At 35.4% G+C, this 24,460-nt stretch overlaps 1 protein-coding gene across 9 annotated transcripts; it reads right to left on the minus strand.

Annotated features, from left to right (window-relative positions):
• Positions 1 to 670: 670 nt before the first annotated feature.
• On the minus strand, positions 671 to 24,437 carry LOC129788717 (adenylyl cyclase-associated protein 1). Of its 9 annotated transcripts, XM_055825012.1 has the most exons (8): positions 14,438 to 18,101; positions 13,376 to 14,000; positions 12,182 to 12,357; positions 6,136 to 6,700; positions 5,531 to 6,063; positions 2,976 to 3,151; positions 1,510 to 1,860; positions 671 to 1,415 (listed from the first exon to the last, which is right to left on the minus strand). In XM_055825012.1, exons 1-8 carry the CDS (start codon positions 14,709 to 14,711, stop codon positions 1,332 to 1,334), a joined length of 2,784 nt encoding a protein of 927 aa, XP_055680987.1. In that variant the 5' UTR covers positions 14,712 to 18,101; the 3' UTR covers positions 671 to 1,331. The 9 variants fall into 9 exon arrangements, with proteins under 9 accessions (XP_055680987.1, XP_055680993.1, XP_055680989.1 ...); XM_055825018.1 differs by lacking the exons at positions 12,182 to 12,357; positions 13,376 to 14,000; positions 14,438 to 18,101 and adding exons at positions 8,511 to 8,669; positions 10,253 to 10,999; XM_055825014.1 differs by lacking the exons at positions 12,182 to 12,357; positions 13,376 to 14,000; positions 14,438 to 18,101 and adding exons at positions 8,511 to 8,690; positions 10,253 to 10,533.
• Between the last annotated feature and the right edge of the window lie 23 nt (positions 24,438 to 24,460).

Consider the following 24,460-nt stretch of genomic DNA (forward strand, 5'->3'; position numbering starts at 1 on the left):
GTTTTTCACACTAATGATTCAATTTTTGGGCTAGGTCTGAGATTAAGTGTCTGGACGAAATTATTCGGATGATTCGTCAAGGAAATTTAAATATAAGTCTTAGCCGAAAAATGGTAAATTCAAGCATAAAACTCTTAAACCAAATAGAAAAGTAGTAAATTCAAGTCTAAGAGATCTAAATTCAAACAAAAATAAAGTAGTAAATCAACAAAAAAAAGATTAAACTAAAGCTGATAAGTATTTGGTTTGAAGTCCCAAAACAGCAAAGATTAAGGAACAAAACATAAAAAAATATATTAAAAGGCTGAAAAAGAACTAAATTAAAACCGAAAAAGTTATCAAACCAAAAAGTCCTAAATACGTTTTTGGATTTTTTTCGGTTTTGAATTTTCGGTTTTTAGCAAAAAAAATGTTCATGTGTAGCCAAATATTCAGATCAGTTTTAAGCTGTTTAATTGGGCTTAAACTTTTATACCCGGATTTCAGTTTTTTTTAAATGAATTTCAATTCAAAATATCTTGGTTCTTAACTAAAAAACTTTGTAGGTTTTAATTAGATCAACTTGATTTTCTCTCCATTCATGCGTTACCTCAGAAGACTGTACCTAAGAAAACCTAGAACCAAAAGTGAAAAAAAAAATCCACCAACTTACCCTAAAAATCCATCTTCCTTGTAGTCAAAAAAAAACTTTTTATTTTACAAAAGAAGCAATAAAATCTTTTGAGGATAAATACATACTTTTTTGTTTTGTTTTAATTAAGGATTATGTTGTTTATAATATTAATGAGTTTTTCGGAAATGATTTTTTCTCTTCTTTTTACTTTTAGTTTAATTTAAAAAAAAATCATTCCAACTCTCTAAAAGAAAAAAAATTGAATAAAAGACGTAAAAATAAAACATAAAAAATACTGTAAACTGTTAGTTGCAGTACCTTAAAAAATGCACTTTAAACTATCTAATTCGACTCTTTCTCTCACTTTTCGATAAATATTCTTTTATCTTTTCAATCAATTACACTTAAATTACAATTTTCCTGCTCATGCTCTGGAAAAAAACATGAGGGGGGTTGAAAGTAAAAATCATTTCAAAAATAAAAAATCAAACCTATTTGTTTTGTGACAAAATTTGCATTAGAAAAAGACATTCTCACTCTCTCTAGAATTTAAGGGTTTTTTTTGTGGGGGTGTCAGTAGAAAAAACTTTCGATCGGGAGGATAGAATGAAAAAAAAAAATAAAGTAAAAAGTTGTGTTGCTAAAAATCCACGTGCTAAAGAGTAAAAATGTGGATGTTGTGGCATCTTATAGAGACCAGATTTTTTTTCTTTTCTGCTTAACCAAGACTCTCCACGCAAACCGTATTGAGGGACTTCCCCTTGATGGTTGTCTTAAATTGTTCCGGAATCGGTTGTTCCGCCTATTTCCGGCACACAATGACATAAATTCGCGAAATTAGAGGCGCAGACCAACAAATGGAAGGAATAATTAAATGAAAAGAAGGTTGTACTTACATAGTCTCCATTGCCCTTGGGGATGAGTACGTTCATCTCTGATGATTTGGATGAGATAATTTCCACATCCATTGATTGATCGGAGAGATACATTTGGCAACCGTCTGTCTTGTCAATGGAGATCGTAGGCACTTTCCCCAAGACCTGCATCTGCACACTCTGGCAGTTGACAAACTCAATGGACGACACGAGGGAATCAAAGAGAATTGAGCATTTCTTGCATGAATCAATCACAATGCTATTGATCTTCCCCTTGACCGTCAACGTTGAGTCCTGGCAGCGAAACATGTAGGCCACATTATTCATTTCGGCATTATCAATAGCTAGCCCAGGATTGGATTTCTGGTACTCCTGCAGAGAGAAAACATCACCAAAAAAAAAACGTTTAAAAAAATTCAATTCTTGACAATTGGTGGCAGCGGTGGGATCCATCTATCTCCCCCCAAAGAATCTCAATAAATTGAGGAAAGAAAAATCTCTAAAAAAAACTTCCAATCATTTCACAAAATTCATTTCCTTGCAAATGCAATTCAATATTGAAGAGGAAAACTTTCTTTCATCGAAAAATCAAAAGTATATAAAATAAAATTTGCAAGTTTCTCGTTAAATTTCTCAAGTACCACCGATAAAAGTTTCCCAATCAAATGATGATAAGTTTTTTTCTCTCTCTCTCTCTCATAAAATAGTCACACATATTCCCATCAAGTTATCTAATATGTTGAAACAATTTTGTAAATTCAATTTCATTTCAAGTGTCACGACAAGCTATAATTCTGCTTTCAAAGGAAAAATGTGTATCCTTCACCAACATATTTTATATCATCTCTCACGCCCTGAGGGAGAAGATGGGGGGGTTGATTTTTTTGTACATGGTGTAGAGAGTTCCTTTTTGCAAATAAAATAAATTAATTGAATTAAATTATGTAAAAAAAATATATATGAAACTTCCATACAATTGGTGGCAGCGGTGGGATCCCTCTAAAAGGATTTTTTTTTGGCAAAATATTTTTAACAAAAAATCAACAATATGCTTCGTACATCTGACCCATAAAAAACCTCCATCCCTGAGAGTAAATTAAGGACACCACTCATCTCACCTTGGGGGCAAGAAGTGTCCCTGAAAGCTGTAAATTTGTTGAATTCACATTTCCAATTTAGCTAAATGTTCTCCATCCACATTCTCGTGTATATTCAAAAGCCACAATAATGAGAATTTACGATATTTCGTGCACAGATGGAAGATTGTGGTTGGTATAAAATTAAATTTAAACTTCCCTCCGTCCCCTCCCTGTATTGGGAGCTTACACAGAAAGGGTGTCACGTGCAAAGCTCTCTGAGGAGCTTTTTTTTTGTCAGTGGCACACCCAAAACAGATTACTCTAGACTAGATTCTGCCCCAAATTGAGGACTAATTTAGCTCTGATTAATTATTTAACAATATAGCTTAAAGAAGAGATTCTACTCACAATGAGCCACTTTTTGCCATCACGCGAAAAGACTGGGGCTTTATTGGCAACATCCGTTGTTGGTTTAGGGGCGCCTGCGGATTTTGGCGCACTTATTGGTGCCTTGAATGGAGCTGGACCCGATCTAAGTGCTGGATTTTTGTGCGTCTGCATATCAGCGCTTACTTTCTTCAAATCTGCAAAGAAATGTTTAATCCATTAATCAGGAGATTTTCCTTTCTTTCTTTTTGAGGATAAAGGATTATTAATTACTTCTGTGTGGAAATTCTCACAGTATTTGTATTTCTCAAGGATATTCTTCTGTGCCAAAGGAATTGCCTTTTGTACTTTGGGGACAATTGATAGCAACAATAATCCTTTTTACTTCTTTTACAACTTTCGAGATATTTTTACAGCAAATCTAACAATTGATTTCTCCCGTTTGTCTCGTTTTCTTTCCTAGTTCTTCTTGTTAATTTAATAAATCCACAGAGGTGACACAAAGCTCCTAAAATATTCATTTAAATGGATTTTTCTTTGCTTCTTCACGTTCTTTTTTTTTTAGAACTTCCTGCACTACATTGACATTTTTCTCCTTGATAAAATTTCTCCTTCTAAACATCCTTCGGTTAGGGTCATCTATGGTTCTAACAGAAGAGAATTCTCACGAGATTAAGCACTTAATTTCGGGGGAGAAATATCAAACTTTCCAATTGCTTGCAAGACTAAAAGTCATACAGAATGGGAAACTTTGCATGAAGGGGGGTAGATGCTGAGCAAATTTGCTCTCATTATTCATTTTCCGTAATGAAGTTGCCGGAGGTATGTTTGCTTGCCTCCATACAATCCTCCCCCGCCTAATTTCTTAATTTTCTTCCACACCAGGAAATTCTGTAGCTACACGCGGGGAGAAATTAACAGCTGTCCTACTTCTTATGTGCAAACTCATTAAAATCTCTATGAATATATTTTTGGTCTCTTGTAATTAATTAATCTTGTTTGTCATCTGACCTACAATTTAGGGATTTTCTTTTGAAACTTTCTGATAGAAAAAAGAAACCAAGAAAATGGGTGGCATTCTATGATAGAGCACCTTTCAAGACCAAGACTGTCGGTATTCTACTTTACGACGCTTTATCCAGGATTTCAGCTTCGCACCAAGAAAACTTTAGCGAATCTCTTTCTAACGCATTAATTTTTTTGTATTGCGCTTTCTTGTTCGCTCTCGGATGACAATTGAACGAAATTTAAACACATTATGGGAATTTCTTCCTTAGGAACATTACATCCAGGAGCCTTGATTGTATTTGTTTGTCCAATATTTACACGGATTTCTAACCTAAGATATTCAATAAATTCCGTAGAATTTTTATTTTCTGTCTCATTCATCCCCCTTGAATGTAATGGTAAAAATGTTAGGTTAGAAATCCGGATAAATATTGGACAACCCAATAAATTCAAGACATTTTACGTTGTAATAAGACCGTAAATCTCTATCGTGGAATACAAAATCTTGGAATATTTTTATCCAAGTCTCTGGCGGTATTCTGAGATAAATATAAAGATCAAAATAAAGAAAAAAACCAAAATTTGGTATTCTACTTTAAAGTTCCAAGAAATTTTCAGGATAATCTTGGAAATTCGAAATATTTCAAGATTTGGTATTCTAAGATAGAGATTTACGGTCGAACCTTAACCTAAAAATCTTGTTTCTTCATACAACTTCCAAGACTTTTAGTAGTGTCCAGGACTTGATAATCCTGGGATGAGATCCTCAATCTGGAGGTCACTCCATCATTACCAATCAGGAGTGACCACAATTCCGGAGAAAAAACCACAATTTTGCACCAGCATTTCAGGATTGTCCAGGATGTGACAATCCGGGGATGAGATCCGCAATCCGGAGGTCACTCCATCATTATAAAGGAGAAGTGACCACAATTCCAGTGAAAAACAAACAATTTTGCACCAAGATCCCGTATTTGTCCAAAATTTGACAATCCTGGTACAATCAGGAGGTCACTCTATCATTAGCAAGATGGAGTGAACATAAATCCGACAAAAAACCCGTCATCTGCATGCCTTATTTGTTCAGGAGTTTTCATATCTCCCATAGCAAATTTACTTTGCGTTTACCTCATTTAAAAAAAACCAAGTTTTCAGGCAACCTCTGAACAGTCTTGGAATTTCCCATAAATCCAAGACATTTTACGTTATAATAAGACCGTAAATCTCTATCGTGGAATACAGAATCTTGGAATATTTTTATCCAAGTCTCTTTTGACAACTCATTTTGTAAATCTTGATTTTGATTTTGATTCGTATCTCAGAATACTAAAAGTCTTGGAAGTTGTATGAAGAAACAAGATTTTTAGGTTATGGTTCGACCGTAAATCTATATCTCAGAATACTAAATCTTGAATATTTTGAATTTTCAAGATTATCCTGAAAATTTCTTGGAACTTTAAAGTAGAATACCAAATCTTGGTTTTTTTCTTATTTTGATCTTGATATTTATCTCAGAATACCTTCAAAGAAAGATAATTTTCAAAGAAACAAAGAACAGAGAAACTTACTCTTCGTAATGTCCTCGCCACGATTTATTTCCGCAAAGAGAGCACTACGATCATCCCCGCTATTGTTAAGCGATAAGTCTCCCAGAGGGATTACAGGTGGTGGTGGCGGAATCCCAGGTGGTGGTGGTGGTGGGCATCCACCACTCGGTACAGCACCCTTGCCGGACCACACGAGCCCCGTTGTGTGATGCTGCTTAATGTACTGCTGCAGATTGGTTAGAGTTTGAATCCATGCGCGTGTCCACTCCACGTGCGTGGCATCCTTCTCTCGCCACTCCTTCAGCACGCGATTCGTATAAAATTGCCCCGCATCGTTCATCTCCTTCACATGCGGCCCCGGTGTTGGAGCCACACATACCCATCCAAGGGCTGGGATACTCTCACTAATGGCGGACAAATGATTGAAAAATGTCGACGTACGATGCTTCTCACGGAAATCCTGAATGGCAGCAATACGTTCCGATGTTGGCTGCAAAAGCCTCACTTGTTGATCTTGCGGCGGTTGAGCGGATTGCGTTGCCAACGTAACATACCTGACGTGACAATTAGAATAAAATAATTTACCAAAAGAATCCCCCAAAAAAAAAGAACCCAAAAATATTTACTTTAGTTGAGCATCAAAGGCTTCCTTGACAAGATTAGCCTGCGCCGCAACATCTCCGCCAATTTTCTGCGACAGCTGAACATACTGGGCCAAACTACCCGTCACAATATCCTCATACCCCTGAACACTCATCCCTAATTTTCCTTCTTCACGCGCTATGAGATGCACAACCGTTGGTATATCGTCCTCCTCAGTCTCTTGCTGTTGTTCCTCCTGTTGCTCTTCCTGTCCGTTCCTTACTGCACTCTCAAGATTATTAATTCTCTGCTCAAGATCCGCCGAAAGTGTTGAAAAATTCTTCGTTGCAGTTGCTGTGGGTGGTGGTGTTGGTGGTGGAGGTAAATCCAAATCAAGGGATTCCTCTTTACTCAAATAACAATCTGCCCTTTCAATGGACTCTTCCGGAACAATGTCCTGCTGATTTTTCACCGAATCAAGGGTTTGATTGACAATAGCTAACTCACGTGCTGAAACACTTCGTTCCAGACGATCAACAATCTTCTCTAGGCGCACAATGAGAGCTTCCAATTCAGCTGCTGTTGAGGGTTTAACGCTCGGATCGCAATCTATCGGAAGGCCACGAGGGGGGGGGGAAGAAAAAATATGGAAAAATCAGCAAAACTCTATTGATAAGATAAATAAGAGGGAGAGCTTTTGATAGAGAATTTTCCGTGATTTTTTTCCACACATGTGCGACACCGTGGAATGGGGAGGAAAAGGAAAGAAAAAGTGCCATTGAATACATATTAATTATATAATAAAACATTCAAATAAATCCATAAAGGTGATTTGATAAGTTCTGTTAGGAAGCACATAAAAATAATTTTAAGCAATAAAACCTCAATTGTTAAGCTCTCGGAGCTTTTAGAGCTTACAAATTGACTTTTTTGGGAAAGCTTTTTATTCTAAAGAATTAAAAAATTAATTATGAAGATTTGAATAAATTTCTAATGCTGAAAGATGATTTTAATCAATTTTAAAAGGACTCTATTCACATTTGTTTGTGTTATGAGAATCATTGAAAATTTCATACTTAACAATATCTTTCAGAACGTTTAAAATCATTCAATAAAAACCAAGAAAGACCTTCAAATTTTTCATTCTGATTCACTAGGAGATTTTAACTACCCCCCTCCCCCTTAAATTTTTGAATGTCCGTAATACTAAAAATTACGTAGATATCACGATAGGCAATGAAATTTATTTCTATATACCTACCTAATTTTTTTTATTTAGAATTTTTTAATTAAAAAAAAATTAAATCAGTTTTCGTTTATAAGTTTAGTTTTTTTCATGAATTTTTTTAGCCTTAAGTAAATTGCTAAATACCTCAAAATTTTAAATTAAAGTGTAAGTTTGACTTAAAAACTTAAGCCTGACTTAAGAAACAAAGTTAAGCCGTTTATTAAGCCAGGCCTATTTTTATTAGGCCGAACCATAGTTCCTTTAGGTCAGACTTTTAAGACGAATTTGGCCTCAATTCAGCCAGATCTAACCTTGAAACCTTAAGAGCCTGACCTTAAAAAAACAAAGGTCTTACTTAAAAATCTTAGGACTGACTTTAAAAAAGTAAAACCTAGTTTGAAGAAAACTGTAGGTAGTCTAAATTAAAAAAGTTTATTCTGGTTTAGAATTAAAAAAATTGAAACTTTCTAAATTACAGAGTCTATTCAACTTTGGATTTTTTAGTTTTCTGGTATTGCCGAATGTAAAAGCAAAAAAAAATTAAAATCGTGTGACCCGAAGAAATTCATCCTAAACCCGCAGCCCGAAGATCATACCCCGAAACCCGAAGTCTCCGCGTGAAACCCCTAGAGGTGGCAATAACCCTATGATTTACTGAGAAAATTCTTGATAGATTAATTGAAAACTGCAAAACTCCCCGTTTTATCTAAATTAAAATACATAAATCTCGCATTAAAATGATTAATTTCTTTTTACAAAATCGTCGTATTTTAAATCACTTTTATTAAAAATTAAATTAAAAACTTGAAAATGATTTTTCATCGTGAAATTCCCCGAATTACCCTTCTTATCAAATCCCTCTCCTTTTCACTTTTTTTAATGGAGGATTTTTCCACCAACTGATTTTTCATCCACAATTGAATTTTTCTCATCTTCGAGCTCTTCGAGCATACAAAAGAGTGCCACCCGGTCTACACAAATTGGGGCTCAATTAAATTTTCTCACTCTTTTGAATTTTCTCATTCACTCACACGCACAATACGGATGGATAGCGCCTGCAGACACTTAAATAAAAAAAAGTATCCCCTACACGTTATTCACGCAAAATTTCCTCTCGCACTTTTCCACGCATTTTCCACTCTTTTTTTTTATAATTTCAGAAGGTTGCAGAGAAATCTCGTTTTTTTTTACCTGGATTATTGCAGTTTTTCACATCATTGATAATAAGTGTTCTACCAAAGCAAACACTCAAACTCTGACCCATTCGGATTTTCAGCACAGTCGCACCCACAGATTTTTCATCATCCCACTTTTCCGCGCCCACGCGGGAATTTCCTCGCTTTCCAAATACTCAAAAGAAAGAAAAAAAAACTTTCCAACAACAACGTGAAAAAACCTCCACTTTGTGTGTATTTTTTCTCACCACAGAAAAAAAGGAAAGAAACCACCAAATCAAGAGGGAGAGAGTGGCTACAACATAAGAATTTTCCGTGAAAAAGGAAAAATCTTTCTCTCACAGAATGATCGTGTGAATCGCATTCCTATGTGGTTTGGGCTTGTTGTATGTGCGGACGATGAGAGAATCTCTCCCGATTCCTCGTCGTGCCATATACACACAATTTACAAGCATCTAAATTTATCCATTTTCACCAAGTCTTTTGCAAAAGTTATATCAGCGCGCACGTTCTAATTATATAAAATTAACACACAATCTTTTGAGAGCTTTTTCTCCAAATATATTTACTTTCTCACGCCCAAAGAAGCATCAAGAAAAAATAGCGTGAGATCACACGTGAAAAGCGATAAAATTGAAGAAAATTCTCCCTAAATTTTCTCCGCACGGCAAAGAAAAAATTTTCACATTCAAGAAAATTAGAAGAAGAATATGAATTTTAATACATAATTTCATGCAAATGTAAGTCAATTGAAATTTCTTCTCTCTTAACAAATTGCTCGAAAATACAGAGTGAGTCACCTAAAATGCAATCAATTTCATTATTAATTTTTTTTAGATAATTTTAAGAATTATTATTCAAAATTTATTGTTCAAAAATTCGTTTCCAAGTTTCCTGATTAATGAAATGAATTTTATAAAATTTTAATAAAAATATCACTAAAGCTTTATATTTTGTAGTTGAATACGTTATCAATAAAATATTAAATTTATCTGTTTCAATTTGAAAAAAACCCAATGAATAAATCATTTAATTGAGTATTCAAATATAGAATATTATGATTCAAAAAAACAATTACATTGAGTAGAGTAAGACAAAGAACGAAGCATAAGCTGCATATTGTACACTAAACAAAAAAAAATACTAAAAGAAACCCAAAAAAAATTTTTTTTCTAGATTTAATCTTTGGACTTAAAATTTAGAAAAGACTAGATGAAAATGCAAGAACCCCATTCCCTTAATTTATCTAACGGGAAGCCTTATTGAGCATAAAACATATGCATTAATGCTTCAGTGATTAAACGCATAAGTTTTGTGCATTTAAAAGGAAGATGAGTTACATTATGGGCGTGATTTTAACTTGAAACATTTTTTAAAATTATTTTAATAATTCTCTTACAATTTAAAATGAAAAAAATCTTATATTTTCTAATTTTTCTTTTTTTTTTTTTTTTAATAGAAATCCACATAAAAATGACTTTCCCTGATTTTTTTTTAATCAGAAATATAATTTTTTTAAAGAAAATCTGGTTGCATTTCAAAGAGAACACTCTGTACATAATGTTTTTCCTGTATTGAAATCCACAAAAATATGTTATATGGCAGATTTATTATTAGTATTATGAGCGCATTGACTGGAAAATAGCCACTCTCTTCACCAACGTTTACCTACATTGAGAGACACACTTCTGTGATTTATTCTGTGTGGTGGGTAAAAAATACACAAGAAAAGTCCCTCAAACTATTTAATTTAATTACAAGAAAATCTCCTCAAAGTTTTTTCTTGATGCGAAATTCCTTCTGCCTTAAGAGTTCTTCGCACAAATAAAAATTAACCAGCAACACACTGAAAGTCTCACAGTGAACTGAATTACCACGAAAATGTCTTATCAAACGTACTTTTTGCTACCTATCTCTGACTTCTTTTTTATCAGTTACACATACACGTTTCCTTGGTAAAAAAAAATCTCAATCACACGGTGAAAATCATAACGAGTGGCGTTTAGAAGTCGCGTCAGGAGGCAATGAGAGTGGGAGAAAAACTGAACATCTGAACAAATTGATGAGTTGCATGCGAGTAGAATTTTGGGCTGTGGCCAGAGTCAAGCGGGGAGTTCTTGAGTCTCTCTGTTTGCTGATCTTTTTGTTCTCACTTCACATCCCACCGAATTGAGGCAAATTGTCACCCAAGATCACAAATTAATCATCAGTTTCACAAGTTTTTTTTTCAGTGTTATTCATTTGCAAACGATTGTGCTTCTTTTTCTATTATTTTACATTGACTTTGAAACATTATATCACCACTCCCGGAATAGACCAACATCAATTGAATGTGATTCAATCAAATCGACTATAAGTTAATTAAACTTCCCAATCAATTGATGAGACAAGTTGATAAATCTCAAATTTTCTTATTGGAGAAATATTTTTCAAAAAAAAAAATTCTAAAAGAGAATTCAGCAAAGTTTTGCATTCATTTGGAAGTTCTCTGTGCAATTTTTCACCACACAGAGAGAAAACTCTATTTTCAGCTATATAGATAAGGCAGTTCATTATAACCACGCTTTAGACGTGAGATTAGAGAATTCTTGTGTTGAAGGGAGCAACGATACTGATAAAATTTATCTTTTGGATTCATAATCTGAATTAATATTTGCTGTAAAAGGAGGATTTCGCGTAATATGCGCGCACATGAAAAAGCCATTTTACGATATAAATGGAAAACTTCAGTTAACATTTCAGTTTTTATTACTTTCAGAGCTTCAGTAGGTACTTAATTTCAATAAGAAAAATAAATAAGCATAAATGTTTGTGAAAATTAGCTTTTATACTTCAAGTTGCATTCGTGGTATTGCACACTGTACTTTCACACCAGGCGCAAAAGGATGTCTGAATAAATATGAAGAAAATATTTCAATTATATTTCCTTCTGAGAAATTTTCGTGCCTTGATTACACTCTGTGTCACGGAAAATAACATCAAAGCCTAAAGAATAATTCCATTTTTTTCCTCTTTTACTAAACGCACTTTCAAATACAAATTCCAAGAAAACTCCCATCAAATTTCAATGAAAATTCTCACTTGGCAAACGATTGTCAATTCAGCGAACACAAAAGCAAAATTGCGAGCACAAAACAACCCCCAACTTTATGCTCTTCCGCATTGCTTAAGAGAATTCTGTGCATCATCCTCCTGCAATAGGAGGAACTTTGTGTGGTGTACAAGCGGTGGAATTTATTGCAACTTTCATGAATAATAAAATGTTGGGGATGTTGAGCACAGAAAAAATATATATAAATCCACTAAAGCTGAAGCTAAAATCCCGCAATATAATTCTCACTCCAACTCTTTAATGCTACAGTGAGAATATGGGCTCTCTGTATGCCTACCTATTTGTTGATGAATATTTTGTAAGTGAACGTGTACACGTCAGAGAGGGAGAGAGCTTTTATAATCCACTCCACTCACTTCCTGTATGGCATAAAACTATCCTATGTATGAGGTGAACAACTGAAGCGATACAAATTCAACACAGGAGGACATGCGAGAGCAACAAAACAACTTAAAATAAAATACAAAAAAAACTTTGCAAATAAAACTCAACGGGGTGGAAGGTTAAAGTAGGACGACAAAAGTGACCTCAAAAGTGGTTTTGAAAGCACATCGAGAGTTAATAATCTCGCATACCGTCCTCATCGTCCAGATCGTCCGCCACATCCGGCCCAAGGGGATCAAAGCGTACCCTGTGCTCAACAGCCGCCTGAGCAGCTGTAAGGAGTTCCGAGAAGAATCGATGCCTCTTGAGGGCCAATTCATCTCGACCAATTGGCGTAACAGGTGGCTCCAGGACACCACCCTCTTCCCTATATTGACATACCCCCATCCGCCCACAATGCGTATTTGTCGCAAATGTATCCCATGCAAAATCCATAGCAGCGTGAAAATAGGGAGATTAGAAGAGATCCTATTTACTACACACATATCGCAACTTTGTAGCTTTCTTCATTTTTCTTTACTTCACTAAAAGCGGATTACGAGAAAAGCTTCTCAAAGAGGGGTTTGTCATTTTACAAGCTTTTGTACATTAATAAGTAATAAGGTAGATTTTGTGGGAAAAATTGAAATATTAGTTATTAAAATAATTGTTTTTGAATGGGATTATACCTACGAGATATAGCCGTATTGTCTCTATTTAAATTTATGGAAAGTTTCGGAAGTTGTTTGCCTTCTTCATCAGGCCCACGACATAAGGGTAGATTCTGTTAAAAATCTTTTCCTTTTTAGATGTTTTAAGATTTCGACAAATGGAATTTTTAAATCTTTCTGTTGTCGTTCTATAAAAGAAAAACAAAGAATTAATTGCTCCAAAAAACGTTCCGAAAGATATTTAAAGAGCCCCGGAAAAGAAATTTTCCTTCGAAAATCCGATTAAAGAAATAAATAAAGAGTCAAAATTTTTAAAGATTCTTCTCAGAATACTAAAAGGATAGAAAAGAAAAGATTTATATCAGAATCTACCCCATAATTTGAACTATTTTAAACCAAAAAAGTAGTTTTTAAATAAAAATTTAAAGTTTTTTTTAATCAAAATTGAGATCGATGAAAAGGATTTTTTTAACACAAAAGTATTTGAATTTAATCTTAAAGAAAGACATGAAATGACAAACCCTCCCGAGGAAACACTTCCCCTCTCAAGAAGCTACCAAGAATGCCATAAATTGATTTCATTTCTCTCCAGTGCTACTTCAGACAAGAGAAGGATGTCTGAGGAATTCAAGTTATTCCCAATGATATAAATCACTGGACAATTCATGTAAATAAATAAATCTTATGGCAATTCCTGTAAAATTCTTTCTCTCTTTATACAAAATTCTTTAGAACCTGTAGTTGTCTGAACTGAACCAATCAGGAAGTGCTACAAGTCCTGGCATTGAGCCTCTTTTCTTCAGGTAAGGTGCACACATATCTCCACGTGGTAGTTGCGGTGGTACTGAGTCCGAAAAGACTTCATCATCATCATTGATTGAGGTGAGATCAGACGGTGGGATAAATTCTGTGCTTGCATTGTAGTTGACACGCTTCTTAATTGATGATTTTGAGGAACTACGGCGGGATAGGCAACTCCTGGACAATTCTTCACCTGTATCACTACCCTTGGAATGATCATCTTGATGATGGTGGCTACCATTTGTGCGGCACATTGTGGAATTTTCTCTATTCGTCACAGTCGTCGATGTGGACGAATCCTCGTGCTCGTCCACTGAGCTACTCCTTGTGCCAGATCGTATCACAATGGACTCCTCAACGGTTACATTGCTCGCATCGCTTCGATGCCTCTGCTTCTGTGAAACATCGTCGTTCTCCATGGAGTCAGAATCCTCATCAATCTTCCCACCATTCTCTACCTCTGTGACTCTCTCGAGGGCGACTGGGGAGGGCTGTTTTACCTCCCCAGCAACCTCTTCTTCCTCCACCACACTCTTTCCAACACTATCTCCTTCAGCGACTGTTCCATTGGGGAGGGTAGATATTTATTAAATAAGAAAAAAATGATGTGATTTCCTCCTTTTCATAAGAAATATTATTCTCATCTTTTGCGAATTTTGTGAGTTTATATACAATTAATTTTAAAAAGGAGAAAATACCATGAGAACCATACTTTAAAAATCAAGAGGGTTCAAGCCCAAGCATTAAGGGAGGATGGGAGAGAAAGTAAAGAGAAGATGAAGAAGGTCAGGAGAAGATAAATTGATTGTAAAGATGCGAAAGAAGAATGTCAATCATGTTTGGAGCAGAGAAGACGATTCACATGAAAATAACGTAAATATATAATCATGGTAAACTACACATATTGCAACTGATACGTCTTTCGCATATGAAGGTTATTGAAAATAAAATTTTCTTCCACCGAATATGGCGAAGAAAATTGATGGAAAATCATACCATTGGCTTTCTCGTCAATTTCGCATCCTTTGGCACTTTCCTCCGGTATCTCGTCATTCAATAAATTTCCATCCTGTGTATCCTTACTCAATTGTTGCGACTCACAGGGTACATCCAATGAGCTTATTTTTCCATTACTCTCCTCACCATTCTCTGCCTTTTTCTTCTTTACCACCTCCTCTTCACCCACCGATGAATCCTCCTCGTCTGTCGATGATAGTGCTTTTGACCTGCCCGCCTTACGATTCCCGCATCCACAGCAGCTTCCAAACATTTTTTATCTCTCTCTCTCTCTCAGATATCTTCTTGCTCTTTTTCCACACACAACTACTCCACTTTTTTTTTTCTTTTCCGTTAAAACTCTCAATTCCCTGAGCTTCACTTTATTCACTTAATTAATTTTTTCACAATGTTGTTTTTGTATATAGAATTTTTCCAACAACAGTCAACAAGTTAAAACAGCATAATTTTTGCACTTTTCCTCTCTCTCACTCTCTCACACAAAAGAGCTTTATGTACTTCAACAAAGTTATATTTTATGGTTTCATTTTCAACGCCACCATAGAGAATCTCTCATCTCAATATCCTAACAAAAAATTCATAATAAAACATTCAATCAATAGGGCACAGCTTGTCTTCTCAATTTTCACCCTCATTTCACTGCGGAAGTGGGAAATATTAATTGGGAAAATTGTGTTTGCTTCAGCAATTTCCTTCGAAACTTTTTCCTTCCGCGTCTTTTTTTCTAGCCCCATCGATAAACATTTTTATGCTGTTAATTTTATGTAAACTCCAACACATATAATTAGTTAAAATTACCCCAAAAAATTAGTGAAAACAATATGAGTTACCGTGTTTTTTTTCTGGATGAATTATGAGGCATTTGGGGGTGGATCTCGTGGGAAATTAACCCATTAGAGGGTATAATTTGCGACAAAATTGAGATATCTCTTTTACTAAATTACTTTCTTGCATGCTTATGTAAATCCCACAGAGGTTGAAGTTTTAAATACCTCTAATTTACATTTTGAACTTTATTTATTTGAAATTTAAGACTTTACAGAGAGAAATTTGCGGTTTGAAGGGTAAAAAAGTCCCTAAAATTCCAATCTATCCCAAAATTAACCTCTTAACTGAATAACAAAGAGAATTTAGAGAAAGAAAATCCATTTCCCAGAGACAATATGCCCATAATGGGTTAATAATGTCAACCATTGCATATTTTCACGTAGATAGGTATCCTGTGAAGGTGCCAAAAAGCTTAATGCTGTCTCACACACATCCCCTATGCGGAGTTTAAGCATTTCCCGCACGATTTGCAAATAACTCAAATGGATATGTCCTTTACAGAGGAATAGAAGGTTCCCCGCTCCACCCCTACAATTTAGGACTTCCCTTAATCATCAACCCGTTGAAAATCCTACTCTACGATGGAGATTTCTCCCCCTAATAACGGCAACAGGTCCCTTAAGGAAATGAGTGATGGAAATGAAATTCTAGCTGGTGTGTGTAATTCATTTAATGTGACTCCGTGGATTAACCACCACGAGGGGTTGTACGAATGAAAGAAAATCCTGTGTAGTACCTACCGTACCTACCCTAAATGAGGTAGGGGGTGGTTATCACCTGACTTGGTCGAGAGAAAAAAAAGAAACGGTAAAAAGGAATGAAAAGAAACCGTGAGAGGGTGGAAAAATCAATGAGAAACGCTTGAATGGATTTTCCGGTACCAAAAATTACCCCAAATAGTACTTAAATGGTTGGGGATGGAGACTCATCTGTGGTTCTAAATTATAGATTATCTATGTACTCAATTTTGAGGTATGTGCATGCGGGAAATTGATTTATGAACTCCTGACCTAATTGACTTTACATGTAATTCCCGGAAGCACGAGGGATATTTGGGTCTATTTTGAGAAATTTTTCAATATAAATTATATTTCTAAACTAACAAAAATTAAAGAGATAATCAAGAACTATTTCAGCGTAAACTCATTAACTTTAAAGACAGTTATATTGCGTAGAATTCTGAATAAAATCAGAGCCAAAAAAAATTGAGAGAAAGTTACAGAAAAAGAAATAAAAAGTTTCCCAGCAAAAATATTACATAACTTTGAGTTTTCTTTTAACCCTCTCAATCGAAGCTCAACAAATTTGAATCCCAGAAGGTAATCAACAAGTTTCCGTTGCCTAAAGATTCCTTGAATCCTTTTGATTTAAACTTTGGATTTCTCAAAAGTCTCTCCCCCCCCCCCCCCATGAAAATCCTTTTTGTCCACATCAACAATTTCCTTCGTACCCTATGGCATTTCCTCGTAGCACCCTTTTTTCCTTCAGCCTGCACCTCGCACGAGCTTTTTGGAGATAAACTTTATCCGCAAAAGTATATTTTTCCAAGCACCCCTAAAGTTTGGGCTATCCTTGAGAATCTATATACATATCTATATGAATAAAGCCCTCCTTCGCATGAAATGAACTTCCTTTTAATCATCATCCATCTGCCACATGGGGATCCCTTTTGCTGTTGTCCCCACAATTTGATAAAATCCATCGACATTTAATTCACTTTGTTATCCACATTAATACCTCATAAATAATTTGTGTTGGCCTCGCCGCACCCCCACTGAGCATCTTACATAGAGCACAAAGGGGCAGACATCGGGGATAGGGGGAAATGTGTTTGGAATTTGTGTGTGAATAATAAATTACATTCACTTGACTTAATTTCCATCGCATATCCAATTGCATGAAGCAACAAACACACAAAATCCTCCATTTACATTCGCGCGCGATTCATCTCAATTCAGAGGGAGGGAAAGCATCACAAAATAATGAAAATTTTCCTACAGGGCGCATAACAAATCCCTCACACAGAGGCCTCTGAAATTGCGTCAATATTTGGGTAAAAAAAAAATATTTTTTTAAGTTTTTAATCCCCTTTTGCCAATTGAGGGTGGAATGAGAGAAGATTTGAAGCTCAATAGGGGAAGTGGAGGATACTTTTCACAAAATTTATACTTCCGCATTGAAGAGCTTAATGAGCTTTTGAGCTTCCCCCCTCCCATCCATCAGTTATTAGAAATGTTATCAATAGTATTTCGCAAGCTTTGTAATTAATATTGGTATTATTAATGATTTACACACAATATTTCACAGTATAGAGCTCCAATTAAAATTAATTTGAATTTTCCTCGCAATCAATAATAAATTTGTGTTCTCTATGTTACCACACACACAATATACACTCAGCTTGATTTTCCTCTGTGCACATCAATTGGAAATTATAGGTATCACAATATTCATCCGCACTTTCACACCCACTTCCATTGAAACCTTTTTTATTTTTAAATTAAATTTAAATTTAAATTAAGAATTTGCGATTTTTATCTCCATTTGAAATTTTCTAATGTTCAACTTTGCACCGAAGATGCGTCTTTAGTGGAAAGACTCTCGGCAATAATTAAAGCTAACACACAGTTGTGTGAGACACCCAGCAAGTGCCACACTTATTTTTTTCCTCTCTCTTAAAGACAAGCCAACATTGAGGAAAATCAACTACATGGAGAAATCTTCTTCTTCCCTCTGCCCAACCCGCGCGCACTTGTGCAGAGAACACACTGGTTGAACAACTTGCGATGGTTCTGCACGTTCAACGAATGCCACCAAACTGACTTCCATCAAAGGATACAGAGAAGCTCAACAGCGGCAAAGACTCCTCCACCATAGAGCCATCTCATTCACACTACACAATTTTCCCCAAAAAGCTTTTCAGTCGTTGGCTTTTTCCCCACACACACAACCAGCCCCCCTCAACACCCTTATTCTATGGCAGCTTTGGTGGAAAACTATGAGGGCAGAAAACCCATAATTTTCTCCATGACTTTGTCATTGACGAAGAAGTGTTCTCGCTCCAGGAATTTATACAAACTGCCTTGTGAATAATTAAGAGGTCTGTGAGGAAAATTTTTAGCATTTGTAAGTGAATCAATTTGAGAATCATAAATGTGCTGCTATTTGAATGATACTGCGCAAGAGTGGACCTCTCCCCAACTTTGGGATCTAGCTGGGGGATTTTAGTCCCCACCTGTGAGACATTAAACACATCCTCGTAGAAAGGTAGGGACGAATGATTTACGATTTAGAAGAAAAAAAAGTTGGGGGAAGTTAGTAAAAGTTTACAGAATGTAAGAAGTTTTATTTTAAAAGACTTTGAAAAAGCAGAATTTGTGGTTAATAAATCAATTCATTTGACTTTTCGATTCCCATGGGATCTTCATCAGAACATCAAATTGTTTGGAAAATAATATTCATGAAAAAAAGGTTCTCCATAGAACAGAAAACAAGAATTATCAGAAAAAGAAATTTTTATTTCAAGAGAAAACTCAATTGCTAAATATGTTTGGGTAGATACTGTAGAGTTCCTTGCAGAACGACTCCATTCTTAGCAAATTTATTAGAAATTATTTACTGAATGACTTAAGAGCTTTTTTATTTGTACTTTGTTCACATTTTAATCACACCCACATTTTTATGACTCTCCCTAAAAATGAATTCACCGAAAAGTTTTAACTCAAATTGCCCATTAAAAATTATCTCTTCAAAAGCTTTATTTATCCACCAATCCTCCCAAGTTTAGGGAATTTTATTTTTCGACAAATTGTGATTCATTTTCCTTCACAAAAAGTGGAAGAAGGTTGAAAATCTTGTGTTATTTAGTGTAATTGAGGGAAATGTTGTAGAGAGTGATACTCCTGAAGTTATATTGTTTATTCAGATTAATATTTAATATACATTACAGTACAAAATAATATAATCTCTCCTTGTGCGTTTTCCTCACACATTTTCCGAGAGAACCTCCTGATGGGTTGTGTGCGATAAAAAGGCGTCTTTTGGCTCAAAGAAAATCCTCCCAACATAAGAGAGACTTTTCACGCGGATTATCTTCTTTCAGGATCACGCAGGAGATTCTTTTTTCACGAATCATTCACAACGGGCACACCCCGCTTTAGGTATAAAAAGAAAACGAAATGAAAATATTTCCCCAATTCCATAGAGAAAAAAATTAAAAATAATGTACAACCGATTCTCTAAAGTTTGAGAATGGGAAAAGAGAATGATAAATGAGTGAGATTTTTATCGGATATATATCGCCAAGCATCTCACTCTTTCCCGTTTTTTTTTCGGGGGTGATAGCCTTTTGTTGTATACGGATGATGGTCCGAAGATAGTATTTGGCATACGGCAACTCATGCGCCGTTTGAGGCACATTTCCACACCCTAAAATCACACACAATCCCCCCACACCCACACTCACTGCAAAAAGGAATATCTTTTCTCTGCTCTGTCTAAAACGAGTCTTTTTTTGTAGGAAATCCTTTTTTTGCGGGGTGATTCCTCGTTGTGTCCTCATTTTCCAATGTATTCCCGCGTATACATATCCCATCACAATCATCCCCTAAATAGGACGTCTGTTGCACGCACACGCATTTTACTGGGAGGCTTACGGAAAGCTTTTGTGGCTGAGGAAAAGCACTAAAAATCGGGATAATACAAAATCCTCTGACAAATTTAACAAATTTATACGTGCAGGAAATTTTATGATGCATCTTTAATCTTTTTAAGTACATAATTAATTAAGTGGAAGAACTTTCCAAAGAATTATGTTGCTTTAAAGATTTAAAAGATATTGATGTTTCAGGTAGAATTTAACTAGACTTAAAGTCTCTAGGTAGATCAGGATAATTCTAGTATAAATAATTGTCAATAAAATTGAAACACCTTTAAAAATATTTCAGCAAAGAGTATAAAATGATTAAATTTTTGTCCTTTTAATTGTTTCAAAACAATCATGAGGATGTTTCGTAAATGAGGTTTTGGCTATGAAACATTATATCGAATATTTTGAAACATTTAAAGGGATATTTTCACATATTTAGCCGCTAAATAACCCTAATTTTCCGCTTTTCTCACTTTTACTGGCACTGAGAACACTTCACAAAGCCAATTTTCACTTTTCCATGGAAAAATATCCCCAAACATTAGAAAAGAATGTTGGAAAAAATGTTCAGCTCGGCGAAGAATAAGAGAAAAAATCCGAAATTCACAAGTCCGAGCGAGAAGGCATGAAATGATGAAAATGTCGGAAACGTGAGAAACATGCGTCAGAGAAAGACGAAAGATAGGGAAATACATTAGTGGGAGTGTGAGAGAATGACAAAAAAAAATGTCAGGAAAAATGTAATGATTATTTCTTTTTACATGAGATTCGTGAATAGCACCATTACTAATTTTTAATCAAAATTGTTTTCTTAAATGATCCTGATTCATATAAGCATGAATAAGCTCCTTTTAGTGCTCAATAGATAAATTAGAGTTCCCATAAGAAATTTTTGAGAGCATAGTTCAAGCCTAAACTTAAAGCAAAATTAAAAAAAAAACTGATATTTTGAATTTACAAATAGAAATCTCAGAAATTTCAAAATTTCAAGATAATATTTTTTCGCCGAATGAACAAAATTTATGAACATTGGCACCACATGAATTCTTGACTCATAAATTCTGCCCTGATTAAATTTACTTCCTTTGCTTCTCTTGCAAGAATATGTTCTCATAAAGATTCTCAGGACGTGTGAAATGGTAGGTAGTCTATACATAGGTACACGTACGTACATAATATAGTTAAACGAACCAAACCAGGTCCTAGGCAAAGCATTCCCTGTACTATACATCCTGCACATGTTACTCAATCTTTGAACAAATGCAAAATACAGAAGAAGAATGAGAAGAATTTCCATGGAAATACCTAGAGGGGTTGAAATATTGCCTAACATGTTTATATGTCAACGAAAGCGGCTGAGTCAAAAAAAAACTCTCAAATCTCTCTGGGAAAAAAATCCACTAAATTAATCTCTAATTCCAATTTTTTCTCCCTCCTGGCGACGCAAATTTTCCACGCATGCAAAAAAGATAAAAGGACCGTGAGTTTATGATATTGAAGTTGTTGAAGCATGAAACAGTTCTTAATTATCTTTCGTTGAATAATTTACTGTATAATTTAACCTTTTCATATTACATAAATTTTCACCATGATATTGCAGTGCGAGATAAAGTTTTTGGTAACGTAGAGTAAATATTTTATCCTGCGGGTTACCCTGTGTGGAATGAAAGTTTTCCAGAATTGCAATTTCGCTTAATTTTGGGATTATTGCAAATATTGAACAAGAGATTGAAATTTCTGTGAACTATTAATTTGTCCAGAGAGATTTCAGAGATTGGTTGAGAGGACACTTCCTATGAAAACCATTTCAAAATTAGTGAATTTTCAAATTGTATGTTCCTGAGCTACCTGAACACGTTAGAATACAATTTGTCTTTCTCTGTATGCTCCTGAAATTTAAATAATACCCCAAAAAATGTAAAATGTTTTAAAATAATAATTTCAAGAAAAACATCTCACGCAAAAATCCTTCGTTACATGGAAAACCTCTAAAAGAATCTTTTTCACAGACACACGGAGAGAAAAATAATTGGAGAGAACTGTGTAGATCAACAAGTCCTCGCCTCTTCATCTCATACCGCGTAACGTTCATACAAGAGAGTTCAGTAGCAAAGAAAACACAGACCCATCCATTCCACTCAGGGGTATCCAATTCATCCCTCTGTTTTCCTTTCAATTCAGCATTTATTTTTCTTCCTCACTCAGCACAAGCATTTTGTGATTCTTTCTTGCGTGACCCGACACAAATTTGCCCAAGTGCGGCATTCTCGTTGAAGCCCACTCTGGTTGCGGCTTTTGCCATTTATGGTAGCAAAACTCTCTCTCACAGTGAACCGATACTGCGAAAAAAACTCGTTTGAATCACATTTCGCGTGTTCAGATAATCGATGATGTGACCAGGTGATTCACATCTGGGTATGAAAATATTCTATGTTGGGTTATAGAGATAGATGAGCCTCCGGACACATATTATGGGAAGGCCAATTTGCTGAATCTTGCACTTCCAGTCGTGGCGCTCCCGTCCCGCGCATGCAGTTGTTGGTACAAAATGAAGTGGGTCAAAGACCTACTGCTGGTGGTGACATAGAGCTCTAGCGCTCGTCCGCCCATCCGCGAGACTGGGGGAGTGAATGTGTGTGTTACACTGATAGAAATGGTATGAAGCAATATTAAATGGAGAAATAATTGAATTAATTGAAGATTTAAGATTTATTTCTCATTTAAGATGAATTTCTCATTGTTCTGAAACTTTTATTCTGAAAATTAACAATTTTCTTATATTCGGGTTGTAACTGACGGAAATTTTATGTTTTTGAAGCTTTAGGATAAATCCTTCCGATTGCGTCAGCCAAGGGACGGTAGGTCAAACCAAACACATCCTTTCAATTTTAGGGGCCAGAGCTTTCGACGCTACTGTGCGTCTTCCTCAGTGCAGTGGTCAATTGTGTCTTTGTTTGGGAATCGTCAGTTATGCCTCAGATAATTGCCAAGAAAAGTCAGTTAAAGTACAGTGAAAGAAAATCAAAGAAAAAAGAGAATCCCCTACATGAAAATCCGCAAGATCACAGAATTCAGACGTTTGACGATTCCCAAACAAAGACACAATTGACCACTGAGGAAGACGCACAGTAGCGTCGAAAGCTCTGGCCCCTAAAATTGAAAGGATAGCTTCAAAAAAAAAAATTTTCTTATATCTTTTTTCGAAGAACGGATCATTGGGGGCTAAAAGGGTCAACAATAAGATTAAGAGGCATTTAAGGTTCTATCCTTTTTACCTTTATCACAAATCAACGGTATCAAAACCAAATAAGAAGGATTTTTAATTAAAATACATTTTATTCAAGATCTTTTTTTTTATTTAAAGAAATCTAATATTTAATTATTAACAACAAAGGGGTAAATTGGATCACACATTTCGTTCCCAATTTAAGACAGTTTAAACCTTCTAAAGAGGTGAAAAATATCATTGATTTCTTTAAATTCTATTAACCCTCGTTTTGAAAGAATAAATTTTCTTTTTAAAAATTTCTTATTTATCAAAAAGTTAAGAAAATTTAAATGAAATTCATGTTTTTTGTAAATCTTTAGTGAATTTCTTTCTTCCAGGTAATTTTTTCTAACATTTCAGTGATTTTTAAAGCTTTCCCATAGCTTTCAATTTTGTATTAAGCCTTGAAAAGTTGGGAAGTAAAAAAATGTATGTTTCAGCAGAAAATAACTAAAATTCTATAATTTCCCTTACTCAAAGTACCTGATGAAGGTACTATTAGCCGCCGAAATCTCGGGAAACCTAGCAAAGTATCTTTTAGGAAAAACTAACTAAAGAAAACACCGGAAGACACGAAAGTATTATGCTATTCTAATAGGCATTTTGCAGAATCCCAATAAGATTTATTCTTGGACTTATTGCAATCCCTCCTTACGAGATCTCTGAGAGCATTACCCAACGATTTCTATCAGTGTCGCAAGATTCAGCGAATGCTTTCTTCGTATAAATTAAATGGATTTCGTGCTCGGTAACATGTGAAATCTGATAACTGTATTATCACCAGCCACATACATGCTCTGCACTCAATCTACCTGCATCCGGCACATCCGACTTGGGTTCGTCGGTGGATCATCAGTGACATCACTTGTGCTGTATGACTCACACCCTCACAAAATGCGATAAAATTAGCCGCACGGCCATTCCACAGAGGCACGGATCAGGAGGCACACTCCTCATACAACACCACGGATTCTACGTATTCCGGAAAGGGGCAGGAGAAACTGCCTCCAACCGAGAAAATCCCTCTGGGGAGTTTTCTCTGCGTGAACTTGACCTCTCCCCATTCACGGACGCCGCAAAAACATAGTTCTTTGGGGGAGTAATAGCCCACCTACCTGCTGTTCTGCAATTCCGTGGGGCACTCTGGACACCACTGATGACCAATTAATCCACAAATGTGGCAAAAGTTGGGAATTAACTTGTAAAAAAAAGCTGATAAATATCACAAAACACAGCGGAAGATTTTTCTTGCAATATT

This window comes from Lutzomyia longipalpis, chromosome 2, assembly GCF_024334085.1.
Source record: "Lutzomyia longipalpis isolate SR_M1_2022 chromosome 2, ASM2433408v1".
In the NCBI taxonomy this organism is placed as follows: Eukaryota; Metazoa; Arthropoda; class Insecta; order Diptera; family Psychodidae; genus Lutzomyia; species Lutzomyia longipalpis.

Excerpts from the sequence above, each read along its gene's own strand:
- LOC129788717 (XM_055825012.1), bottom strand. The coding sequence starts at position 14,711 with ATGTTTGGAAGCTGCTGTGGATGCGGGAATCGTAAGGCGGGCAGGTCA. Across the intron at positions 6,701-12,181 it reads CGATCTGGACGATGAGGACG|ATTGCGATCCGAGCGTTAAA; the intron begins GTATGCGAGATT and ends GCCTTCCGATAG. Across the intron at positions 1,861-2,975 it reads ATGGCAAAAAGTGGCTCATT|GAGTACCAGAAATCCAATCC; the intron begins GTGAGTAGAATC and ends TTCTCTCTGCAG.